This window comes from Gorilla gorilla, chromosome 3 (genome assembly GCF_029281585.2).
Source record: "Gorilla gorilla gorilla isolate KB3781 chromosome 3, NHGRI_mGorGor1-v2.1_pri, whole genome shotgun sequence".
In the NCBI taxonomy this organism is placed as follows: Eukaryota; Metazoa; Chordata; class Mammalia; order Primates; family Hominidae; genus Gorilla; species Gorilla gorilla.
In genome coordinates, this window is record NC_073227.2 from 178,159,177 (window position 1) to 178,183,811 (window position 24,635).

Consider the following 24,635-nt stretch of genomic DNA (forward strand, 5'->3'; position numbering starts at 1 on the left):
AAATTTGTAGATAGGCTTGAACGCTAATTTGCACCCTAATATCCAATTTTCCCACATGCGCTCATTCTCTTTAGAGTTTTCCATCTTTTGTTAATGGATGACAACTGGCTGTAAGGAAGTTATAGTTTTACCTGCAATGAATTGGAAAATCTAATTACCAGCCCTTAAGTTTATGAAGCTGTGATATTGGAGCCAATAAAGCCACAAGAAGCAATTTTTAAAAATCCGTATGATCTCTGCACTTTTGGGAGGTCTAACTGATTGATTTTCATTTTTTAAAATGCTTTGCACTCTGACTGAATTTCTGTTTGAAAGGGTTGTCTATATCAATTCATAGTATTATTAAATTATGTCATACTTTTTTTCTGTTATATCTCACCTACAATGGTTGCCTCTTATCGGCAGATTGTATGAAAATAAACTCAGAAATGCCTAATAGATAAAGAGTTTTGATTTCAATACAAAGCCAAGCCTGTTGCATCTAAGTTTCCTTCATATAAATTAATATAATTTATGAAACTGAGACTTTTTACCATATCAATACAGAAAAGGCTGTGCTAGGTGCTTCAAGTAGAGTTTTGCTCTTCCTTGTGATTGTCATGGATTTTGTGTATGTGTGTAGGTAATGGGAAAAATTATTATGCATAAGACTTTATGAGGGGTAAAATAAACCAAACCCAAACAAAAACAACAAAACATTTTCCTTGGCTTCCAAGAAAGTGCCTTTCTAAAAAAGGGCTCTTAAGCAACCACCAATTTTGTCACTTATCATTATTCAAAGTTAATTAAAATAGCAAAACAATGCAGATTTTCCTCTTCTTAATAAAGAGTTCATGACAAATATATACAGAAAAGCAATAGGTAGTTATCTCTTACAGCTCTGTATAGTATAGAGTATTTTACTTGTTTCATTTATCTGATAATAGTGAAAAGTATTTTACCAATTCCCTTCTGCCTCCCAAGCTGCCATATTTTACTGAGTGAGGAAAATGTTCACTGTATTTCTTGGGGAATATCATTTTATGAACATCAGCATGATTTTCTTATGAATTCTTAGACCATCTCTCTGGTCAGATTGTTTTTGTGTTGGCAGGCTAATATTACACATTGTTCAAAAAATGTTCTTTCCTGTTTTTTTCTCATTGTGTGCACTCCCTTTGTACTTGCCTAGATTTCAATGGCAGGTTGCTTCAGAACAAGTAACCTGTCTGCTTAATTTTACTTTATAGAAAGTAACATGGAGTATTTAGAGCAGTGTTTCATACATTTAGTAAAGTTAATTGTTAAAATATATATATTTTTAATAACAATGTCTTTTGGGTTTTTAACAATATTTACTAGTCTCTATTTCTATTTGAAAACCACAATGAGATACCATCTCACACCAGTTAGAATGGCAATCATTAAAAAGTCAGGAAACAACAGGTGCTGGAGAGGATGTGGAGAAATAGGAACACTTTTACATTGTTGGTGGGACTGTAAACTAGTTCAACCATTGTGGAAGTCGGTGTGGCGATTCCTCGGGGATCTAGAACTAGAAATACCATTTGACCCAGCCATCCCATTACTGGGTATATACCCAAAGAACTATAAATCATCCTGCTATAAAGACACATGCACACATATGTGTATTGCGGCACTATTCACAATAGTAAAGACTTGGAACCAGCCCAAATGCCCAACAATGATAGGCTGGATTAAGAAAATGTGGCACATATACACCATGGAATGCTATGCAGCCATAAAAAATGGTGAGTTCATGTCCTTTGTAGGGACATGGATGAAATTGGAAATCATCATTCTCAGTAAACTATCGCAAGAACAAAAAACCAAATGCTGCATATTCTCACTCATAGGTGGGAATTGGATAATGAGAGCACATGGACACAGGAAGGAGAACATCACACTCTGGGGACTGTTGTGGGGTGGGGGGAGGGGGGAGGGATAGCATTAGGAGATATACCTAATGCTAAATGACAAGTTAATGGGTGCAGCACACCAGCATGGCACATGTATACATATGTAACTAACCTGCACATTGTGCACACGTACCCTAAAACTTAAAATATAATAATAATAAAATAAAATAAAAATAAAATAAAATAAAATAAATTTAAAAAAAGAAGAAAAAGCCATACTATAGTTGTGGATTTGTCTCAAAAAGGCAGTCTGTCCTCCCAATGAGAATTACCCATTTCTGTTGTTTGCTATTTATAACTACTTATCAGGATTTTTCTCTCTCTTATAGTCAGCAGTCAGCAGAGGACCTTGCCCGAGTACCTGCCAACTCCACTAGCAATATCTTGAACAGGTTATTGGTCAGTTATGATCCCAGGATAAGACCAAACTTCAAAGGTTTGTCTCCCCCATATAAATACTCATTTTTATTGTTTAAAAATTAATGTTATATGTTTAGAGCTTTGTGATATTTTATATGTATATGCTTTGTGATATTCAAAACAGTAAGATTTCAAAGTGATATATAACAAAAATGTCCTTAAGTTCAGAGCAATTCAATGCCTAAAATATTCAGATAAGTAAAATATGAATTCTAAGTGTTTTATAGGTTACCTGTTTTTAAAAATTCAAAAAAGGATATACTGTGAATTAATAGGCCAACATCCGCAATGGGTTTTCTAAGTACTATTCTTAACCTTAGTGGTTTAAAATTTAGGCTCTGGAAATAGACCTGGCTTTCATTCACAGACACCAGAGTTATAATTTGCAGAATGATGATTTTCTCATTTAGGGAAAGAGAACAGTTCTGATGTATATTTAGAGTCTTTCTTACTTTTTGTTATTATTTCACATTAATAGAAAATTCTCTCTATTCTTTTGCTGAAAAAACAATTGGCCGTATGATTTTTAAAAGCACGTTAGCTTTGTGAACAAAAGTGATTACGTAGTCTACAACATAGATTATTTTTATTCCAATTAGATATTACCATTTATCACACCTTTTAAAAACCAAAACTATGCTTACAGTAAAATAAGCCATGAGCAGATTGTACAGTTGTATAGACCTTTTTTGTACTTTTGATGAATTAGAAAAAAGCTGTATGAAAAACATCTCCTCTGGAAAACTATAATCCTTGTTGCTGGTTAAGGACAGGTATTAATGTAGATCAGATTAACATTATAAGGCTTGATTTTTTTTTTTTGCCTTTAGAAAAAAAAAAGGTCTGCAGCTGCTTCTAGTCAACTGAAGTTATACAACTATGTTGTAAAAATGGGTTTTTGTTCATTACCAGGACCTATTCAGTTACTTTCAACAACAGCCATGGTCTGGGTTGTCACATGTCTACCATATATTGATTCACCACCTGTTTTTCATCAGTTAGTGGTTATGTGGCTAAAAGGCTAAATTCACATTTTCCCTTTGTTAGCACAACCAGCAGCCACAATGAGATGAAAAAAAAAATAGAAAGAAATTTGCAACATTATACCTTAGTTCTCACTCCGTGAACTTTCAAATTATTTTTCAAAAGGTCAGGCAAAAATCTTTATGATGACTCTGTTATGTGTCCAATTAGCTTTGCATTTTCATGAATTAAAAATTAAAATGTAATAATTACAAGTAAAATTTATTGAATACTGTTTTACCTATTAAAGTAAGAATTTGAACTGATTAGAAAAATGCAAAAAAATTAAACCCTGTTTTCAAAATGATTCTTTAAGAATAATTTGTAGTTCCTTAAAGTAAATGTATTAGGGAAATTTAAAAAAAGATTTAAAAGTAAATGTATTTTACAGAGTCTCTACAATTTAAGACATAATTCTTCCTGAAAAAAAGAACATTATAAAATATAATCGAACTCATTTTTTATTTGTATTATGATTCCTATTTAGAAAAATAAGTTAATAGCAATTATGAACATGTTATACTGAGACCATAGATTTTTTGCATTCCATATGGATTGGAAAAAATATAATAATTAAATGTGTAAACCAAAAAAACTATGATTGTTCTGACCAAGTTTTTTACAGCTAATAAAGATATTCTTAATTTTTATTCATAGGCATTCCTGTTGATGTAGTAGTCAACATTTTTATTAACAGTTTTGGATCCATTCAAGAAACAACAATGGTAAGATTGTAATTAATTTAATATTTTGTCAAATATTTCAATAGGGGAGATAGTGAAAGTAACATTAAAATTGAACAATAAGGAGCAACTCAAATAATCCATGCCCTTTCCTAGTATAAAATGTCCAAATTTCTAGATTTTGTTAAATCAGTGATTTCAGTTACCCACATAATTTTGCAATTCACATTTAGCTTTAATATTGCATTAAAACTTACAGACTTAAAAGAATTGATGTATTCCCCCTGAAAAACTGCGATTGGATACAACCTGGAGAAAGCACTTATGCCATGAAGACTCTTGGGCAACAGTTTTTGTTTTCTAATATGCTTATATGTTGGAACATTCAAAATGTTTTAAGTATTCAAGTTTTTTTCTTCCAATTTCCTGAGGAGAATCCTTGTTTTATCTGTTATGTTCGTTTTGTGATATGTAGAGCAGGGAATTGTAAGAAGCAAATAAGAAAATTGATTTTCATAAGATAGGGCAATGTGAATGCCTTGAAAAGATGGTGCAGCAAGATGAAAGGGCCGGGAAAGGCAGGTGAAGACTGGGAAGGAGTGACAAGCAGACTCGTGTCTTGAAAGGAATAGGAAAGAGGTTCGAGAGAGGTTTGGCTGTTGTCCATGATAAGCTGGACTTTAGGGACAAAGTTTTCAATAAAGTAATATTAGTAGATTTCCTAAGCCTCTTGAAAGCCATTCGATAAAGTCTATTTGCTTATTAAGGTTTTAGAATATTAAATTTGTGCTCTTTTTGACAAACCACATGGTGAAATAATACTTCAGGTGGAAGAAAGAAGACCTAAGGTTTATTTTCCTGTATTTTTGGGAGACACTTTTATTTTATTAAATATAAGATTTGGATTGCAAGCCTAGTAAGAATGGCAAGAGTACAGTCTAATTTTCCTGAGAATATCTCAGACTAGTGAAATAATTAAAATATTTACTCCATTATTCCTAGTAGCAGCAGCATAGTACATTATAAAAGCAATTGTACATTGCATTTAATTAATGACACCTATTTTTATATTTTAATTGTGATGAGAGTGTTATTTATTTGTAGAAGTATATATTTAAGTTGGGTAATGGACAAAGTGTAGATATTTTAGAGAATTACTTAAAAGATTTGGGGATTATGTCCAAAATTCACTTCCAGTGACTTTTTACATCATTTAAATAACATAGACATGCATTATAAATCACTAGGAGACCTTTCTGAAATAAAATATAAACTACTATATATGACTCAAGAGACACTATAGCACTCATTAACTGAAAATGTGGATAATCTATCTATATACTTCACTTTCCAAGAGTAAGAGATATCATTTTCTCAAGGTAAAACTTTGCAGGAATCTATTTGATCTCCACACCCCGTTCTGTACCCTGGTTATCTAGCATGACACCACTACACTAATACGGAAACACAGCTATCAAGATATCGTGTCCTATAGGAAACATCCCCACTCTTTATCTTGCATGCCCCTGTGATCAGATCCAAGAGAGTTTTAGGTCAGCTAATGCGAGGATCTTTTTTTCTTCTTTGCATATGTCATAGCTCAGTAGGTATCATTAATGTATCTATTTTGTAATAAATACTGAATTCCTTCCAACTATCAGGAAGGAATTCTGGTAGGTCTCGTCAGTAGTTTCTTGATTGTATTGAGTTGAAAATACCAGGGAGCATGTAATATTTAAATAAATTCTTGCAGAGTTTTGATGATTATGATAAAATATTTCATCATTTCTAATATTATATCCTCTCACTCATCTGCACAGACCCATCCCAGTAGTTAGCCAAGAATAACTTATCCTTGGCACCAGATTCAATAAATTCTCACCATGGAGTCTTTACCCTTGCTTTTTATTCTTGATCTTCTTCTCTTCTAAACAGAAATTTTCATGGCTATTCTCACTCACTTTGTGCACTCTTTTCAATATAGGTTTTTCATCTCTATTATTTGCCTGTTACTTTAATAGCTTCTATACTGTAATTAAATTATTTTTGTGTGTATTCCTTTTATTCTCTAATGGACTATAAACTCATAAAATTAGCAATAATGTATTCTACTTATTCATTTTTCCATAAAATACAGAAGACATTAGGCACTCAATGGTGAACACATAAATAAATATTTTTATATTAGCCAATAGTGAGTGAATAAATGAACAAATAAAATTGCTATTTGCTTAGTTAAGTAAAATGGTTGGTGGAACAAATTTAAACAGTAGATTAATGTTGAGCATTTAGATGGCTTAATAACAGACTGAATAATGTCATTACTACACAGTGTAATTTTGAAAACTTTGAAAACCTTTATCTAAAGGAGTCAAATTATTTATATTCATTATTTCTTTGATCATATAGCCTGGATGAAAACCAATCTGCCCTTCACTTTATATTGACCGACACACCTAAATGTTTAAGATCAGAACTACACTCATTAAATAGATGTAAATATTCCATTTTATCATAATTGTTCTTTTGCTTCCAGCAATATTTATTTTATATACCTTTATAAAGTAGAATTGTACACATATATCATTTTACAGTCATATTTCATATATTTGCTCAGTCTTCTCAAGGCAAATGCTGTAATACCTTGTTGTTTAATAGTTAGGAAAGCATAAGTCATTATAGATACATAAATGACATTAAAATATCTTTCAAAAGAAAAAATTCATCTAGACAACACTTCATTTCTTCATAATTTGTTATAAACCATGGTCAGAAAATAATAGTGATAACACAGAAGTGTAACCCAAAAGGGTATATATGTCTGGACAGGAGTTATGTTATGAGAGGATACTTCTTCAAAACAAACAAAAATAATAAAAATAAACAAAAAAAGTTCCCCAAAACAAGAGCTTGAGAAAGCAGAGAGTATTAGATTTGCCCATATATAAGATGCACATTCATGGCAATATAATGGTGGGCTGTGTGTGAGTTGTGTCATCCAACAGGCTTGTGTTTGAGTCTGTTGTGTCCTTGCTGTGTTACTAAAGGGAGGGAATAAGTTACAAAATTAAAACAACGGTATTTTGACTGGCATAGCAACCACTATGCCAGTGATGATGACTTTTTGGTTGTCATACATTAGCAAATTAGTTTAAAATTTCACAATAGTATATTATCCTAAAAACTGAATTATTTCTAATTGTATTAGCAGTCCTACTGTATATGTGTGGCTTTGTCTATTACTAGCCTCCTAGAAATCTCCCCTACAAGGATGTACAAAAATAAAGGAAGTCCTGGCCAGGCACAGTGGCTCATGTCTGTAATCCTAGCAACTTGGGAAGCTGAGGCAGGTGGATCGCTTGAGGTCAGGAGTATAAGACCAGCCTGGCCGACACTGTGAACCCCGTCTGTACTAAAAATACAAAATAAATAAATAAATAAATAAATTAGCCGGGCATGGTGGTGCACACCAGTAATCCCAGCTACTTGGGAGGCTGAGGCTGGAGAATCACTTGAATCCAGGAGTTGGAGGTTGCAGTGAGCTGAGATCGTGCCAAAGGAAGTCTTAGCATTTAAAAAGCTTCAGTATTGCTCTGTGCTTTCCTCTGAAATTCAAACCATTCTACTTCAGCAGATAGTGCTTATTAAAGAAAGCACAATGCAGAACACAGAGCCTGGGAGTAGATATAACATGAATAGCCACGAGTCAGGTGTCAGAAAGATGGAGGGCAACTTTTAAAGGAAGAGGGGCAGCCCATTTCATCAGTGGATAATGTTGATTATCAAACAAAGAAGCAAGCAAAGTTATTGGCATTAATGTTATTGTCAGGAAATTTTAACCAATTCTATTTGGAAAAAATTTGTTTTTGCTTTTTTTCTCTAAATTTAGATGCTAAATGTTGCTGGCTAAACTAGAAGTCACCTCACGTTATTCATAAACCATAATTGTGTAGTGGAGGAAAAATTACAGCCTTATTAATATTCCTTAAGGTCTTCCATATCCCTGTGGTTATATGCTGCTTCAGCCTGTTTTATGGCCTCATTTGAAGCTTTATAGTTCCTATTTCTCATGTCTGTGTGCTCATTTGTATTTTGCTACCTTACATTTTTGTAAGGTATCATTATCAATACTATAAGTGGTATTTACCAACATTAACAGTAGCATCACCAAAATTGTCAAATAAATGTGATCATCCCAATTTGAAGTTGCTGGAACAGTCAGTTCTAGTTCTACCAGTTTATGTGCTACTGCTCGTGACAACTGAAATAAGAGTATTCAAAACAGTGAGAAGAATGATTTGTTAGGGGCTAGGTGACATCTGTTCTACAGTTATGCTTACAATATTTGTTGAGTTTCCATTCAGTTCCTAACTTTGGCTTTAATCAGCAGGATTTTCATAATTGAAAATGTGACCTATTGAACTTATGTGGGGAAAACTGGGTATTATCGTGTATTGTCATAATCTATACACTGACACTTTGCCTTATCAGAAATACATAAGAGCTCTTTCATGGAAATAAAAGCCTGTTTATACAATCCATTTTCTTTCTTTAGTTTAGGCATCCTTTGTAATTATATTGAATTATTATTGCACTATAATTCATGATCCTGTCAGACTTTCTATGCCTTTTTGTTCCATGACTTTTTGTTTATTTTAATAATAGATTGCAACTCCTTTTGGGAAACACGGCTGTGACTGTCAAGAAAAAAATTCATATTTGGGATCCACTAAAAATCCTTGATTCTAGTTCTTGGTAATTGCTCATCTTTGTTGTTTTAAAACAATTTTATTTTATTTTTTTTATATTTAGATTTAAAATGCTTTCCTTAAAACTTGCCTGAGTTTACTATTTATATTTTGTTTTTTTGTTGTTAATTTTAAAGCACGTACTATAGAATAATAGAATTTACTGTAGAATAATATTAGACATATTTGTCCCATTTTTTATTTCACATATCTTAGTAGATTTTACATCTTAGATGTAAAATCATAAACATTAAACTGATTTCATACTTATTTTTCTCATGTTATTCATCTTCAGGGTTTGCACTCTGTTGTTGGCTGAATAATGGCCCCCTAAAGATGTTCATGTCATAATCACCGGTAATCACAATTCTTACATGAAATTTCTAATCTCACTAGAGGCTATATTTTATATCCTTTTCAAACCTGTGGATATGCTGTTTTATATGTTAAAAAGGACATTTCAGGTGTGATTAAATTAAATATTTGGAGATCGGGGGAGAGTATTCCATTTTCTTCAAGTGAACCAGTGTAATTGCTAGCGTTCTTGTAAGACAGAGACAGCAAGATCAGGGTCAGTGGTAGTAGCTGTGATGCAGGAAGCATGAAGCAGTAGTCATGCAAGGAAGGGACCATGACTCAAGGAATGCAGGTGACCTCTAGGAGCTGAAGAAGCCAAAGGAAACAGGTTCATTCCTCAGAGGCTTCAAAGGAACCAGCCCTTCAGACAGAACAATTGACTTCAGCTCAGTGAACATGATTTTGGTTTTCTAAGCTGCAGAACTGTAAGATACTAAATTTGTGGTGCTTGAAGCCACTATTTTTGGTAATTTTGTTACAGTGGCAATTGGAAACTAGTACATATGCTGATGAGCATTTGTTAGTATTTTTTTCCTTCTGAATTCTGCTGGAGGTTTATCTGATTGCATATAACTTCCTCCCAAGTCCAGCTGAAGGATTGTCTGATTATAACATAACTTTTTCCATATATGAAAATGCCAGACTAATCAGTTGTATTTTATTGAGTAATTACTTAAACCTCTCACTCATTAAGGTTAATTCTAGTAAGGATGTAATTTTTAAATATATATATATATGTTTTTAGTAGTTAAAATATACTTTATTCCTTTATGTCAAAGTTACCTTTTTTTAGTGTATGTACATGAAACTGAACAATTTGTTATGGATACTTTCCTCATTACCTTTTTTCTTCAAGTTACATTATTTGGAAGCATTGGTGATTAAATTTCACAAGTAAGAGTACTGTATTAGGCATTGTGGAAGGATGAAAAATGTCCAAGTTTTGTTTTCTCTTTCCAGTAATTTGATTATTGTTATTAATGGATATGAAAAAAATTAGTGGTGTGAATAATGCTACACAACTTCCTGAACTGAACTGCCAACATGATACAGAAGGCATTTCCTCATTCCTGTATTTAATAGAAGTGTATTGGATGCTTTTTATACTCAGCCTCAGCAGGTTTCTATTCTTTATGGGGTTTCCAGCCTAGTGTGGCACCATAGCACCACCTAGCAGGCTCTCCTAATAGAAATGGACTATGAGCATAGATCTAGAAAAATTAATTATCCATAAGGTTTTATTGAAGAATCTTTAATTAAAAACCTTGAAAAATGATATATTGAGAAAAATCACTACTATATAACCTAAGAGCTTTTACAGGCATTTGGGTAACTTGCAATTCTTATATGGAATTTTAACCTGACTTGAGGCTAAATTTTAAATCCTTTTCAAACCAGGCTTTTAATAGCCCTATTGACAGAACTTTAATTATAATGCTGCCAGATGCTATAAGAGCTGATCTCTTTTATTTATTTGAATGCTAATTTTTGCCATAATGCAAAGAAAACAAATGAATTAAAGATTACATATGTGAGCTATTCTAACAACATTACAAAATATAAACAGTTCTTAATATTAAAATATCATTTATGAAACTTAACCGATTATAGTGTCTTGTTGTGAAATGTTTTATTGCCTTGAAGAAATAGTTTAATTTGGGTGTTAATTGGTTCTAAAAGTTTTTGGAGACCATCCATTTTTTCAGATAATGATTAATAGTGTGTTATTTGGAATGAACAATGAATAGTATTTGCCACCAGTGCTTTAAAAGCAATTAAGTAATTTCCCACTCATAAAAGAGGTCTGTTTCTGATGGGAATTTGTTTCTTGCAAAATAAATGATAGAGCTATAATTACTGTGATTGAATAATTGAAAATGAAAATAAATAGGTTTCAAAGATGGTTATCTTAATATAAAGCATTTGAAATGCCAATAACTAGTAATTATTTGAAAATACTCATAAAACACTAACCAAAACATGTAACTAATGAGCTTTTATCTTTTAATGAATGTTCAACACAAACTATTAACTTAAATTGTAAAAATTTGAAATATTCTTAAAAGATACATAAGCTTGCTGGAACTTGTGTGGAATCATAATATTATATGGCCTCATAACTAATAGAAAAGAATCTGTGAAGCACTTTCATAATGAAATAAAACATAATAATCAGGATGATACATTGAATGAACCAGCGAAGTAGGCAATTTCCAGTTTTGGTGATGCTCATTGGAATACGACTCTGATGGAATTCTATTTAAAAAAAATAATTGAGGTAGAGACCCATTTGAGCTTTTTTTTTTTTTTTTTGTGGTGGTGTATTGAGGTTACAATGGTGCAGCTTAAAGCAAGAAGAGTTTAGGAGATGCTAAAAAATGTGTGTTAGCACTGTGTTGAGATTTGAGATCTAGAGGTGAATGACTGTTGAAAGTAATTGTAGGTAGATCATCTCAGTACAGAGAAACCCAAATATGTTACACTATATGCAGAATTTTTTGAAGCAAAAAAGCATATTAAGCACTCTACAAGCATTAAAAAGGAATAACAACAACATGAAGGATATTTCCTAATAAAATGAAAAAGTTTTTTAGCACCTAATATCTCCAGGTGCAGTTCATGTACTTTGCATATAACATCTCACTGAATTCTTCCTAAAACTCTATGTTGTGAGTGTATGATTATTATCCCTATCTTATATAGAAGGGAAATTTGTCTTCCATTCACTCCTTAATCCCCTGCAATTTTGTTTTTGATACACCACTGTATCAAAAATGTTTTTGCTACAATCTTCAGTGGCTTCCTCATTTGCTGAAAGTAGTCAGTGTTTTTGTTTGTTTGTTTGTTTTTGTACTTGACCTTCTGTGGCACTTACTGCTGTTGACCATCACAAAGCTTTTGTTCTTTTGGTTTGGTGAAATCACATTCTTAGGATTTTTTTCTTTTTCAGTCTTCTAGCCAGCCCTTTAAGTGCTTACCCTCCTAGGTATTTTTATGTTTCTTGTTTTTGTTTTTGTTCTGTATTCCTGCTCTAAGTAATAATTTTGAACAAACCTATTCTTAGTCTTGATTTTTTTTGGTAATGTTTTGAAGGTTCATGAATGTTGTAACATGTGTCAGAATTTCATTCCTTTTTTATGGCCAAATAATATTCCATTGTGTGTGAATGTACATACCAAATTTTGGTTATTTGTTTATCTGTTAATGGACATGGGTTATTTTCACCTTTTGGCTACTGTAAATAATGTTGCTATGAACATGGATGTACAAGTGTATCTGTTGGAGTGTCTGCTTTCAATTTTTGGGGGTATATACCTAGGATTGGAATTGCTGAATCATATATAAATTCTGTGTTTAGCTCTTTGAACAAAAATATATAATTTTTAAAAGTTTAAGACAGACTTATAGTGAAGACATATCAATGATTTATTTGATGCATTAATAAGGGAACCAACAGCATAGTGAAGCTGATCCAAGGAAGAATTTAAGAGACTGCAGTGAAAGAAATAATGCTGAAATTAGATTGTTAAATTTAATACAAAACTTGTTAATGTTATACAGAGACGTATAGGCATAGTCTTGGAGAATTTTTTTTCTACAAGACAGAAATCATTAGTAACATCAATTTTTAAAAGTTATGTAATTTTACAGTCATAACCCTAATCAATAGAAAGTAGCAATTGAAAGTTACATTGTCCTGGAGAATCACAGGCATTAAGGTGGGCTTGTTAGACATTGTTTTAGTGTGATGTTGAAAGAACAAACAATATTTTTGCCTTATCCTAAAATTTGTTTTTTCTTAACCTTGTATTTCTTGACTTTGATTTTGTTTATGGTATTTTTTGCATTCACTTTTTAAGAGTAGACTCAATGTAGACATTATTGTAGCTTTATTCATAATTGACAAAAATGTCACTTAGTAAATCAATGGATAAACACACCAAATTGGTACATTTGTTATCAAACATAATTAGACGTTATCCTCCAAAGTTTATCTTTTATATTAGGTTTCATTCCTAGTTTAGAACATTCTATGGGTTTTGTCAGATGTATAATGATATATATTCACCATTATAGTATCATACAGAAGAGTTTCACTGCCCTAAAAATCACCTGTGCTTTGCCTCTTTATCCCTTTCTCCTCTCTAAATTCTGGAACCACTGATCTTTTTACTGTCTCCATAGTTTTGCCTTTTCCAGAGTGTCAGATAGTTGGAATCGTACATTATGCAGCCTTTTCAGATTGGCTTCTTTCACTTAATGATATGCATTTAATGTTTCACCATATCTTCTCATGGCTTGATTGTTCAGTTCTTTTTAACACTGAATAATATTCCATTGTCTGAATGTACCACAGTTTACTTACCCATTTATCTACTGAGTGACATTTTCATCAATTATGAATAAAACTACAATAAACATCCAAGTGAAGGGTTTTGTGCTGACGTGTTTTCAGCTCCTTTGGGCGAATACCAAGGAGTGTGGTTGCTGGATATGGTAAAAGTATGTTTTGTTTTGTAAGAAACCACTGTCTCCAAAGTGGCTGAACAGTTTTTCATTTTTATCAACAATGAATGAGTTTTTTCCACTTTTTCCACATCCTTGCGTTCGTTATTGTCAGTGTTCTGCATTTTGGCCATTCAAATAGGTGTGTAGTGGTATCTGATTGTTGTTTTAATTTGCATTTCCCTGATGTCAAAGGATGTTGAACATCTTTTCATATGCTTATTTGCCATCTGTATATATTCTTTGGGGTAGTATCTGTTCAGATCTTTTGGACTTTTTTAATTGAGTTGTTTGTTTTCTGATGGTTGAGTTTCAAGAGTTCTTTGTATATATCTTGGCCTTGATTCTAACTCCTACCTTTCCACTGTCTCTTGCTTGACCCCTGAATTATTTGGGCCATTTTCTCTATCACGATATTTAATCATTCTTATTATGATTGATTATATTATATTGTTGATGAAACTGATTAAGAAGTGGTATCTTTTTGCCTCTGTCTTTTTTTTGCTTTTCCCACATGTCACCCACCACCTGTCAAAGTTTTTACTCTTTGGAACCCCACCAGCCTTAAGTTCTACAGCCTTTCGTGATCGCTGGTGTCTGACGTGATCATTTATTCTCTCAACAAGTATTGCTTTGTTCTTACATCCCTTAGGGTCTTTACCAATTGTTTCATGACTTGTTTAATCATCACTTCCTGAGGATATGGACCCCATGTTCTTATCCCTCTCAGATAGCTCAGACCTTTGAACATGGGAAGTCTTTATTAATGAATAACTGTTGAATTAATAAACAAACAAAGGAATGAATGATTGTTTAACAGAGTCCGGCAAAATCAATTTTTAAATAAGCCTCTTTAATCACTGAATTTAATCTGGACCATAATGACAAGTAGTCCACACAACAAGTTTGCCATTTTACTTCATGTATCTCTAGACCTTTGAACATGGGAAGTCTTTATTAATGAATAACTGTTGAATTAATAAACAAACAAAGGAATGAATGATTGTTTAAGAGAGTCCGGCAAAATCAATTTTTAAATAAGCCTCTTTAATCACTGAATTTAATCTGGACCATAATGACAAGTAGTCCACACAACAAGTTTGCCATTTTACTTCATGTATCTCTTCATGAAATCTGAATAATAGTCTGAAAATCTCAGATCTGTTTTCTAGTACCATTTTGTGTTGATCTCTGTATGGCTAGCACCTAATGTACTGCTTGATTTTTAGTACATACAAAAAATGCCTTCTAAAAGCTTTTGAAGAATTAGTAAAATGTTAGCTTTAATAATGTTTAGCAGCCAACTAAAACTTCTAGGTAACATCTTTACAACAATAGAAAAGGAATGCTGTCAATAGTAATGTATGCATATTCAAAATGGTGATAATAGACATGATAATAATGTTAATAATACATATAATAAAAGTAATAAACTTTTGTGAGTACTCACTTGGGGCCAGGTTTCATGCTTTCAGTAGAGTATCTCCTTTAATTCTTAGAGTAACTGTGGACTAATTTTACTGACAAGGAATTTGAGGCTCAGAGAAGTTAAATAACTTGACTTAAACCCATATAGCAAATTATTTAGCACAGAATTTAGACCCAGATTTCTCTAACTACAGGTCTCAGTATAGGTATCAATTCATTAGTTAGCTTAAACTGATCTTCAGAGTCAAAATTAGATGTCCATTGTGAACTGGTTTTTGTTTTATGTTTACATAGCCTTTTTCAAGTTATGTTCGACCGATGTTCAGTATCCCTTATAGTTATTTTTTTAAAAGCAAGGGGAGCTCACAGCTTTATCCTTGCTAACCAGACCATGAAAATTAATATATCATTAATAAATAATTTTTGAATGAATGAACTAACTAGTAAATTACCTAGGGATTTAGATGGAATTTAAATAAATGTTTTCTGAAAGTCTATGATCTAATCTGTAGCTGGATTCCCAAGGATGCAAAATGGGAAGAAAATGAAGGAAACCTGCTTCTGCTGATTAAAATGCTTAGACTTAATATACTGATAAAAAAATACAAATGTATTCTTGGGTTGTGTAGAAACATTCATAAGATTTCAAGAAGGATTTAGGATAGTAAACTTCACATGGAGAAACACTATTAAAATTCCTAAAGAAATTTAAAAACAAAGCTATTTTTGGTATGTAATTTTAGGTTAGTTAACCATACCATTTTGAAAATAGGTAGAACATGGAATTATGCTTCCAAAACATGTGTGCATGTATGGAAATTTTAAGGGGAATATTGTATAATACAGGCTTAATTTATGAACTTTCACCCCAAAATATAGAATGACTTCTTTTTTAGTTATGCAAAACATGTTGAAGTTAAATACTAGCATTTCTTTAATTTCTGTCAGATAATACTGTGAATATTATTATAAAATACTGATATAAAATCTTTAGAAATTAATTACTGAGCAGCCAACCAGTATACATTCCAAAAGATATTTGTTTTGGTCTGGATAAAGAATACTAATGAGTGGCTGAGTATGGTGGCTCATGTCTATAATCCTAGTACTTTGTGAGACCAAGGAGGGAAGTTTGCTTGAGCCCAGGCTTTTGAGACCAGCCAGGCCAACATAATGTGATATCATCTCTATACAATTTTTTTTTAATTACCCAGGAGATTGAGGCTGCAGTGAGCTGTGACAGTTTCACTGCCCTCCAACCTGGGCAACAGAGCAAGAACCTGTCTCAAAAAATAAAAATAAAAATCTAAAGTAAATAAATAAAGAATACCTATAAGATTTTAATACTTATATCCCTATACATATATGTAATATTCTATCAAAAGGAGATGAACTAATATTAGGCTGAAATAAAGCATTCTAACTCTGGAAGCCACATTGGCAATGTTTCTTGGCAGCAACACCCAAATAATACTGAAATGCTCTTGTCAAGAATAAAGCAATATCTCAACTGTTATTTTATTTTCTATCCATCCCTATTTCAGAAAGAGTTGAGGTATATGATAAGAAAAATACAATGAAGTAATTGAGAAAGAACTGAATGTGTAGGAGACATACAATGGTAATTGCACCACGGTATGAGAGATAAATTGTTAATGCAATTGGTAGTAGAGTTAATGTTTAGCTTCCCAGCTACAAGACTAAAAGAAAAACACAATTAAATCTTATTTTCCAGTCATATGAAGCATATAAAAGCCTCAGGAGAGCATTTTGATAGTGTAAACTCTGAGGATTAAATGTGATTTTGTAAAGCACTTAACATTAAGTATACTTAGCACATGGTAAATACCTATACAATGGTATGACAGTAATATATTTCTAACAACTTAAAAATTAAATAAGGAATTCACCCTGTGTATTTTGATATAAGGGTCATTGATCACAATAAAGGGTCACAGCTTTAACAACAAATAAGTAAAATATACCTACACAGCTTCATCTGGTTATTTCTTATACTGAACCTTAATATCAAATTAAGGACATAATATTTTATCATAATATTATGAATGCTTATTTTAAATATAGCAATTCAAAGTTATAGGGTTTTGGTGATTTACCTTGATAAAACACAGCACCTAAAGGTGGTGATATGGTTTGGCCATGTCCCCACCCAAATGGCATCTTGAATTGTAGCTCCCATAATTCTCACATGTTGTGGGAGGGACCTGGTGGGAGATAATTGAATCAAGAGGGGAGGTCATTTCCCTGTTGTTCTTATGACAGTGAATAAGCCTCATGAGATCTCATGGTTTTATAAAGGAGAGTTCCCCTGTACGTGCTGTCTTGCCTGCCACCATGTAAATCATGCCTTTGCTCCTCCTTCACCTTCTGTCATGACTGTGAGGCCTCCCATGCCATTTGAACTGTGAGTCAATTAAACCCCTTTCCTTTATAAATTACCCATTCTTAGATATGTCTTTATTGGTAGCGTGAGAACAGACTAATACAGAATGTAATAGAATAATTTTCAGTGTGTATATTTCAAGGAAGATTTTTAGCAAATAATTTGAAATGAATTATATTGAGTGTTCAAAATAACGTTAAGTGGCTATCAGCCACATGCTTTGGCTAAGGTAGTATAATTCATATTTTATTAGAAAATGCTTGAAACTAATGTGTGTTCCCTCTAAAGTAGAGGGCCATGCATGTCTTCCTGCAATGGATAAAAACGTTTGCCACATTGTATCTGTTGAAAGCCTTCACTCCATGAGATAGATAGGTTTTAGTCTTAGACATTCTTGAATTAATTTTTGTAGGTGTTGCAATAATCATCAGATATTAAGTAATAATCTAAATTTCATTATGAATTTTAATTTTAAGATATGTGTATACTTGGACAAAAAGTTTTGGGGAAGAATGATAGTAATACTTAGTGATTCTCAGGCTTTTATGGTACTACCATCTAATCAACAGTAATAATTGGTGTTTGTATAAAGGTAAAGGAACTATCAACAAGGTTATATTCTGATGTTTGAGCTAGCAAGTGCTACAGAATGTCTGCAGAGAGTAATTACATAGAGACAAGTGTCTTTATACTGCTAATGGAGCTCTCCTTTAGTGACACAGTTGTTGTGATCTTGGTTGATGTTGAAAGAACAAAAATATTTGTGCCACTAATCATTGTAACCCTTTTTGTTTTGGGGCCGAATAAGTTCTTAAAAATAGCAATAAACGTACACATGTGCACGCATGTACTTTTTCTTCAGGACTATAGAGTTAACATCTTTCTGAGACAAAAATGGAATGACCCCAGGCTGAAGCTCCCCAGTGATTTTAGGGGTTCAGATGCACTGACAGTGGATCCAACAATGTACAAGTGTTTATGGAAACCTGATTTATTTTTTGCAAATGAAAAAAGTGCCAATTTTCATGATGTGACCCAGGAAAACATCCTCCTCTTTATTTTTCGTGATGGAGATGTCCTTGTCAGCATGAGGTACTCTTTTATATTTCATATTTGTGCATTTATATTTTCCTTCTAAAATCAATGGATGACAGAGAAGTATATTAAATTATTTCTAAGACCCATTTCTACTTCCAGGTTATCTATTACTCTTTCATGCCCTTTGGACTTGACATTGTTTCCCATGGATACACAACGTTGCAAGATGCAACTGGAGAGCTGTACGTAAATGAGAACATAATTGACTATGAAAATAAAGTGTTTAAAATGTCTGGGTAATACATTCTACTGACATCTTAGACAACAGTGGTAAAACTAGTGCTTTGATTATAAATAGTCATTAAAATAATTTATTTAGGGAAATTATAGTTACTCTTTTATTAATACTATCTTAACTTGTATTAAGATAAATCATTTTTGTACTAGCCTTGTTTCAGTTCATTGATGTAGGTGTATACTTCTAACATTCCAGTTGCCATTGTTATTTGAGCTGGTAATACAGGCAAGGTAAAAGAGAAAATGACATCCTAATTTCAGTAGCATTTCTGATGTTAAAACCAGATTTTCTTAGCAGAAAATTTGGAAAACATTGAAAAATATTCTGTAAATCCAACTGAGCATTCATTCTCTATGAAAGTAAAGAAATGTAAACAACTTTTTTACAAAATTGTATTTTTATGTTTATTTGATCATATATTTTTCGTTTATTAAAAGGTACCCTAGGTGTATTAATTGAAATTATTATTTATCTATACAATGTACAAATTAATTTCCCATGATGCTTATCTTTTGAAAATAAAAGTAGAACATAAACCTCAAAAAAAAAAAAAAACACACAAATGCAAGGAATGTTTAGCCTGAATACATGGATCATCTTATAATAAGGTCGTCTATTTCTTCAGAGAGTAAAGAATAATTACCTGGCAAAACATCTTGCATATGTATCCTAGGTTATATGTCTAAAATTACTCTGTGGTTGTTTTTTAAATAATGTACTGAAATGGATCCTAGATTTGAGCAGTATTTATTTCTTTCTAACTATACAATGAGATTTTGCACATGTATGTGTTTATATGTTTGCACATGTCTGTTTATGTTTTTGTAAGTATCGTATATGAGTGCCTGCATGTCAAGATGTACTTGTAGAAAACTTCCAACAGTGCATTTACATTTTGATCCCATTACTGGATGCACTAAAATATTACTTTCAAAAATACATACACTTTTGAGTTCGATAGTAGACTAGTGTATGCTGTAAAATTCCTTAAATTGTAGCCACATACCTAAGCCCAAAATGTGTGTGCTTCAGGGTGCTGAAATGATGCTGTAATTATGTCCCTTTGAGGGATTATGTTATTGGCCTTCTATGGTGATGCAACTCCTTTAGGGAATTTTGCAGTGATCATAATGATGATGATTATTATTTTTTAAAACAGAGTCTTGCTCTGTCACCCAGGCTAGACTACAGTGGTGCGATCTCAGCTCACTGCAACCTCCACCTTGCAGGTTCAAGCAATTCTCCTGCCTTAGCCTCCTGAGTAGCTGAGATTACACGCGTCCACCACCGTGCCTGGCTAATTTATGTTTGTATTTTTAGTAGACATGGGGTTTCACCATATTGGCCAGGCTGGTCACGAACTCCTGACCTCGTGATCCACCCGCCTTGGCCTCCCAAAGTGCTGGGATTACAGGTGTGAGCCACCGCACCAGGCCGATTTCTTAAAAAAAATTTAGATGTTTCAATGATTACATTTCTTTTAAAAATCCCAGGGAGCATATTACATGATTGTAAATGTATACGTTCAGAAAGCTTGCATCACTTATTTATTAGCTTTTTATTGATGACCATTAAAAAATAATTCTGACATAGAGAAATAAGTTATTGTATATGATGTCCTAGTATTTTAAATCTGTGCTGTATGCTTATTATTTAAACTTGTTCTTTCTTTAAGATGAATATCTTTAACTCTTGTACTAGTACTTCCATTAGTGACCATGGGTTTTACCTCTTTACATTTTAAACTACAATTTCATATAAGAAGGTCTTATTTTCTTTCCTTTGCTATGTTTAAGATTTGAATTATGAAAATATTTAAAAAGCATTATTAATTTTATTTTAAACTAACATTTATTTGTTTTTGTTTATAGTTGGTTACACAACTGATGATTTACGATTTATCTGGCAGTCAGGAGATCCTGTGCAATTAGAAAAAATTGCCTTGCCTCAATTTGATATCAAAAAGGAAGATATTGAATATGGTAACTGTACAAAATACTATAAAGGCACTGGTAAGTAATATTCTTTAAATAAAATGAAGTTCTATTTCAAAGATACATTTTAATTAATACATAGCCAAGGGGAGAGTAGAAAAGAATTGGCCAAAAGTTAAAATTAAATTAGCAAATAGTTTATCTTTACATTCATATGTTTAAGTCTTTCACAGAATTGTATTCACTAGAGTTTTTTGAACTTTTAATTATTAGATAGACATCCTTGATTTTTCTTTATGTAATTCTCGTGGTGAGAGGTTTTTGTTTATGTTAGTAATGAAAACTCTCTCAGGTAGTGGTTTTCAGATGTTGTCAAGAAATTTTACTTCTGGCAGGATTCCATTTGGGGCTGAACATTTTAGATATAAACAATATAATCCATATATGTTCACCCATTGTCTTTTGGGTAGTTTTTAGATGGTGGTTGGCCCATATTCTTAATTTTAAAAAGCATTGATCCTTATGCTATGCAGGAAGCAATAAGAATGTGAAATAATTGGACATCAGTAAATATTCCCTGTACAGTCTTCTTGACCTAGGTCACAGAACAGCCAATTATGAAAAGGAAAACAAATTAACCTCATTCACTAAGTTGCATGGAGCTTTTGCAGAAAGTACAGTACTCACTACTCAATACTGTCATAATATGATTAGTGTTCAACCTTTTATTTTCTGCTAGTAGTTCTAGGTTAGTGAGGGTTTTAGATATTGAATATAGTGTTATTTCACTTAGCAATATAAAGAAGATTATTCAATTTTAATTATCATATTAGTAATAATAATCAGTTCAACATGTAAATTATTGCAGAATCCTAATTCTGCCTTTGGAAGTAAATCATAACAAAAATATTCAGAAATAGATATAATTAAAGCTTTATTGCAAAATGCATGTTGACTTGAAATAATAAAATGTATATAGTATAATTGTGTAAAACTGAGAGAGATCAGATGTTTGTAGAATGCTGACAGAGTGAGCTAGAATGCTGTCCTCATGATGTCATCAAGGCAACATATAATTTAAAACATTCCTGTTAATATTAAGAGGTGGAGAGAACATTTACATATTTACAATGTTGTGATAAAGACAATGCTAGGCAGCTTGGGGATACAGTTAAACATCTATTGTTGACTTCAAAATACATTAGCAAATGATATAACTTTAATATGTAAGCATTCCTTCTTCTTAAAGCTTATAGTACATTAGGAAAACAGAGATAATAGTCAAATATATTGCTAAATAATTATGGAGGTTTTTAAAAGTAAGAAATGGAGAGCTATTAAAAATTTGACCATCAAAGTATTCAATGAAGAAGTCATAGATAGTAAGATATGGAAGTGATCTAATTGATAATTCTGAGCCAGCTCCTTTATTTAACACATAAAATAACTGAAGAGCAGAGTGAATACATTACTTATTAAATTACTTATTACTGGTGACTTATTACTTATTAAATGTCACCAGGCAAATTACTGTCAGCCATAGGACCAAGAGTAGTATTCCATCTCCCATTTGTACTTCAAATTAAGAAGATTATAGTTCTTAGAGATTTTTGAGACTGTCGTATAAGAACGCGTACTTAGTAGATAGGTTTTTGATCTCTCGCTGTACTAGGCATTGTTTTTAGTTCTTTGCAGGAATTATTTAACTTAATCATCCCAACAATTCTATGAATTAAGTACTTTTATTATACTCATTGTACACATTAGGCTAATGAAATAGACCCTTGCCCAAGGTCATACAGATGCTGTGGGAGAGGGAGTCTGATACTGTTATACGATTAATACCTGTGGAGTCCTATTATAGTTTGAAAATTGTTACCCACATCCAGATTATATGCTTAACATTTCAAAAAGAGTAGTGTCTAAATTGTTTTGAGAAATTTGAAGGAGACTCTATTGGATTTTTTAATTTCTTAGAGATGAAAATGACACTAGCAATTTTATTTGTAATTTTATGTAATAGCATATGATTATATAATAGCTTTGAAAGTCCTTGGAGTGTTCATTTTTTCACTTTTAAGCTCTACATTAAAAAAAATCTCCATTTGGGGACTCAGTAGTGAATAAAAGAAAGGTCCCTGCCCTTTAGAGAGCCATATTTCAATGTGGTAAACAAGTAAACAACGTAAAATATAATTCATTTTAGTTCTTTGAATAAAATTAGAAGGTGTGCTATGGTAGACAGAATTTGGGGGATTACTCAAGAGTTATAAGCATTTTTGGGAAATTTTTTGAGTCATAAATAATTCACTGAAATCTCATTAGCTACAGAAAATAACAACAAAACAACTTATGCCTAACAATATTTTTTGGCACTTAGTATGTTTCAGGGACTTGATCAGAACTTTTATGAATTATCATATGAATATAAGTAAAATATATTTTAATGTTTGGATAATTAGAAATCTAGTTAGAAAAATAAGACATTGAAAATACATGCAATAGTTAACAGCATAGAAAAATGGGAAAGTATAAATATATATATGAGCAATATATAAAAATGATAGCCAATATTTAGTTTGTATAGAAATAATAATGCAGCTTCAACTTTATTAAAATTATGCTTTTTTATGATTATAGAAATAACAAAAGTGGAGAAATATGTGGGAAAGCAAGTATACAAAAATACTCAAATTGGAAGCCTGAGTGAATAATGGAATAAAACTTCACAGGAAATAGAAAGTAAATTGAATTTGCCCAATGAACATTTATATCAATTAGCTGCCCACCTGCCTCTCATAAATGTAACAATACTAGGAAAAGATCAAAAAAAGATCAAGAAATGTTTCTCATAAAATTTTATGGAACAAATCACTATAATATCCAAGCATGTATTTTACTGCTAAATGCATCCAAGTCTTGTGAAACTCCCCTAGTGGGTACCCTCATAAAAGGGACACGATGGAAACTTGCTTCAAATCGCAGGACTCATGTTAATGGACTATCATTTAAACATAGTGGGATGGAATGGAAAATTTTATTTTAAACTATGCTACTTTGTAGTAAATCATTATAATATTTGTGACAACTGAGACTACCTAAAAATATATAATTTGTTGAGAAACATTTCATATGCACTAGGTGAACAGAAAACTAATTTGACTTAGTGATACTATTACAAAGTCATGTACTTCAGAATCAGTTTTAGGAAATATTTTGAGCCTTCTCAATTGTAGCAATTGTACTTATGAAAGATTCTATTTTTGAAATATTGTACATGATTGTTAGTTAGAAACATATGTTCTTATTTGTCCAGGCAGAGAGTTAAGGGGAATGGTGGGAAAAGAAAAGAAAGGGAGATTTTTCATTGCTATGTTTTTTACATCCTTTGAAAACCTGTGAATGACTTGATATATTGCCTAATTTTAATTAAATTCAACTGTAAACAAGAAACACTTGCATTTTTTGTCTTTAATATAATATGGAAGCATTTGGCATAAATAGAATTTGCTTCAGTCGAAAGCAACTATTTTTGTTACATATTAGCTCTACTGTCTGTGTAACCTCTCAGAGGTGGCAATGATTCTAAATCACATTGGGAAAAGAAAAGATTTCTAATCTATTTGTTGAGGATATAAATAACCATTCTTTTATTTCATGTTTATTAAGGTCCTATTCTGTGCAAGTACTGCTGTAGGTGCTATTAATGAATAAATATGTAGATTATTCTTGTGTTAGATATATGTATATTCTTCCCAATTAGGAAGACCAGGTAAATATTATTTTTAAACTATAAAATAGGAAAAAGTAACATTTTTCTTTCCCCCATAATTGTTTCATTTATTTATTGTTCATTAATTTGTTTCACCTTTTTAAA

At 32.0% G+C, this 24,635-nt stretch overlaps 1 protein-coding gene across 3 annotated transcripts in view; it reads left to right on the forward strand.

Annotated features, from left to right (window-relative positions):
* The window catches only part of GLRB (glycine receptor beta), a 96,194-nt gene that overhangs the window by 42,255 nt on the left and 29,304 nt on the right, over positions 1-24,635 (forward strand). For all 3 annotated transcript variants that reach the window (XM_004040556.5, XM_055384213.2, XM_019026063.4), the window contains exons 3-7: positions 2,249-2,355; positions 4,020-4,087; positions 18,351-18,580; positions 18,686-18,768; positions 20,696-20,836. In XM_004040556.5, coding sequence (XP_004040604.1) covers positions 2,249-2,355; positions 4,020-4,087; positions 18,351-18,580; positions 18,686-18,768; positions 20,696-20,836 — 629 coding nt within the window. The remainder of the gene's footprint in view (positions 1-2,248; positions 2,356-4,019; positions 4,088-18,350; positions 18,581-18,685; positions 18,769-20,695; positions 20,837-24,635) is intronic.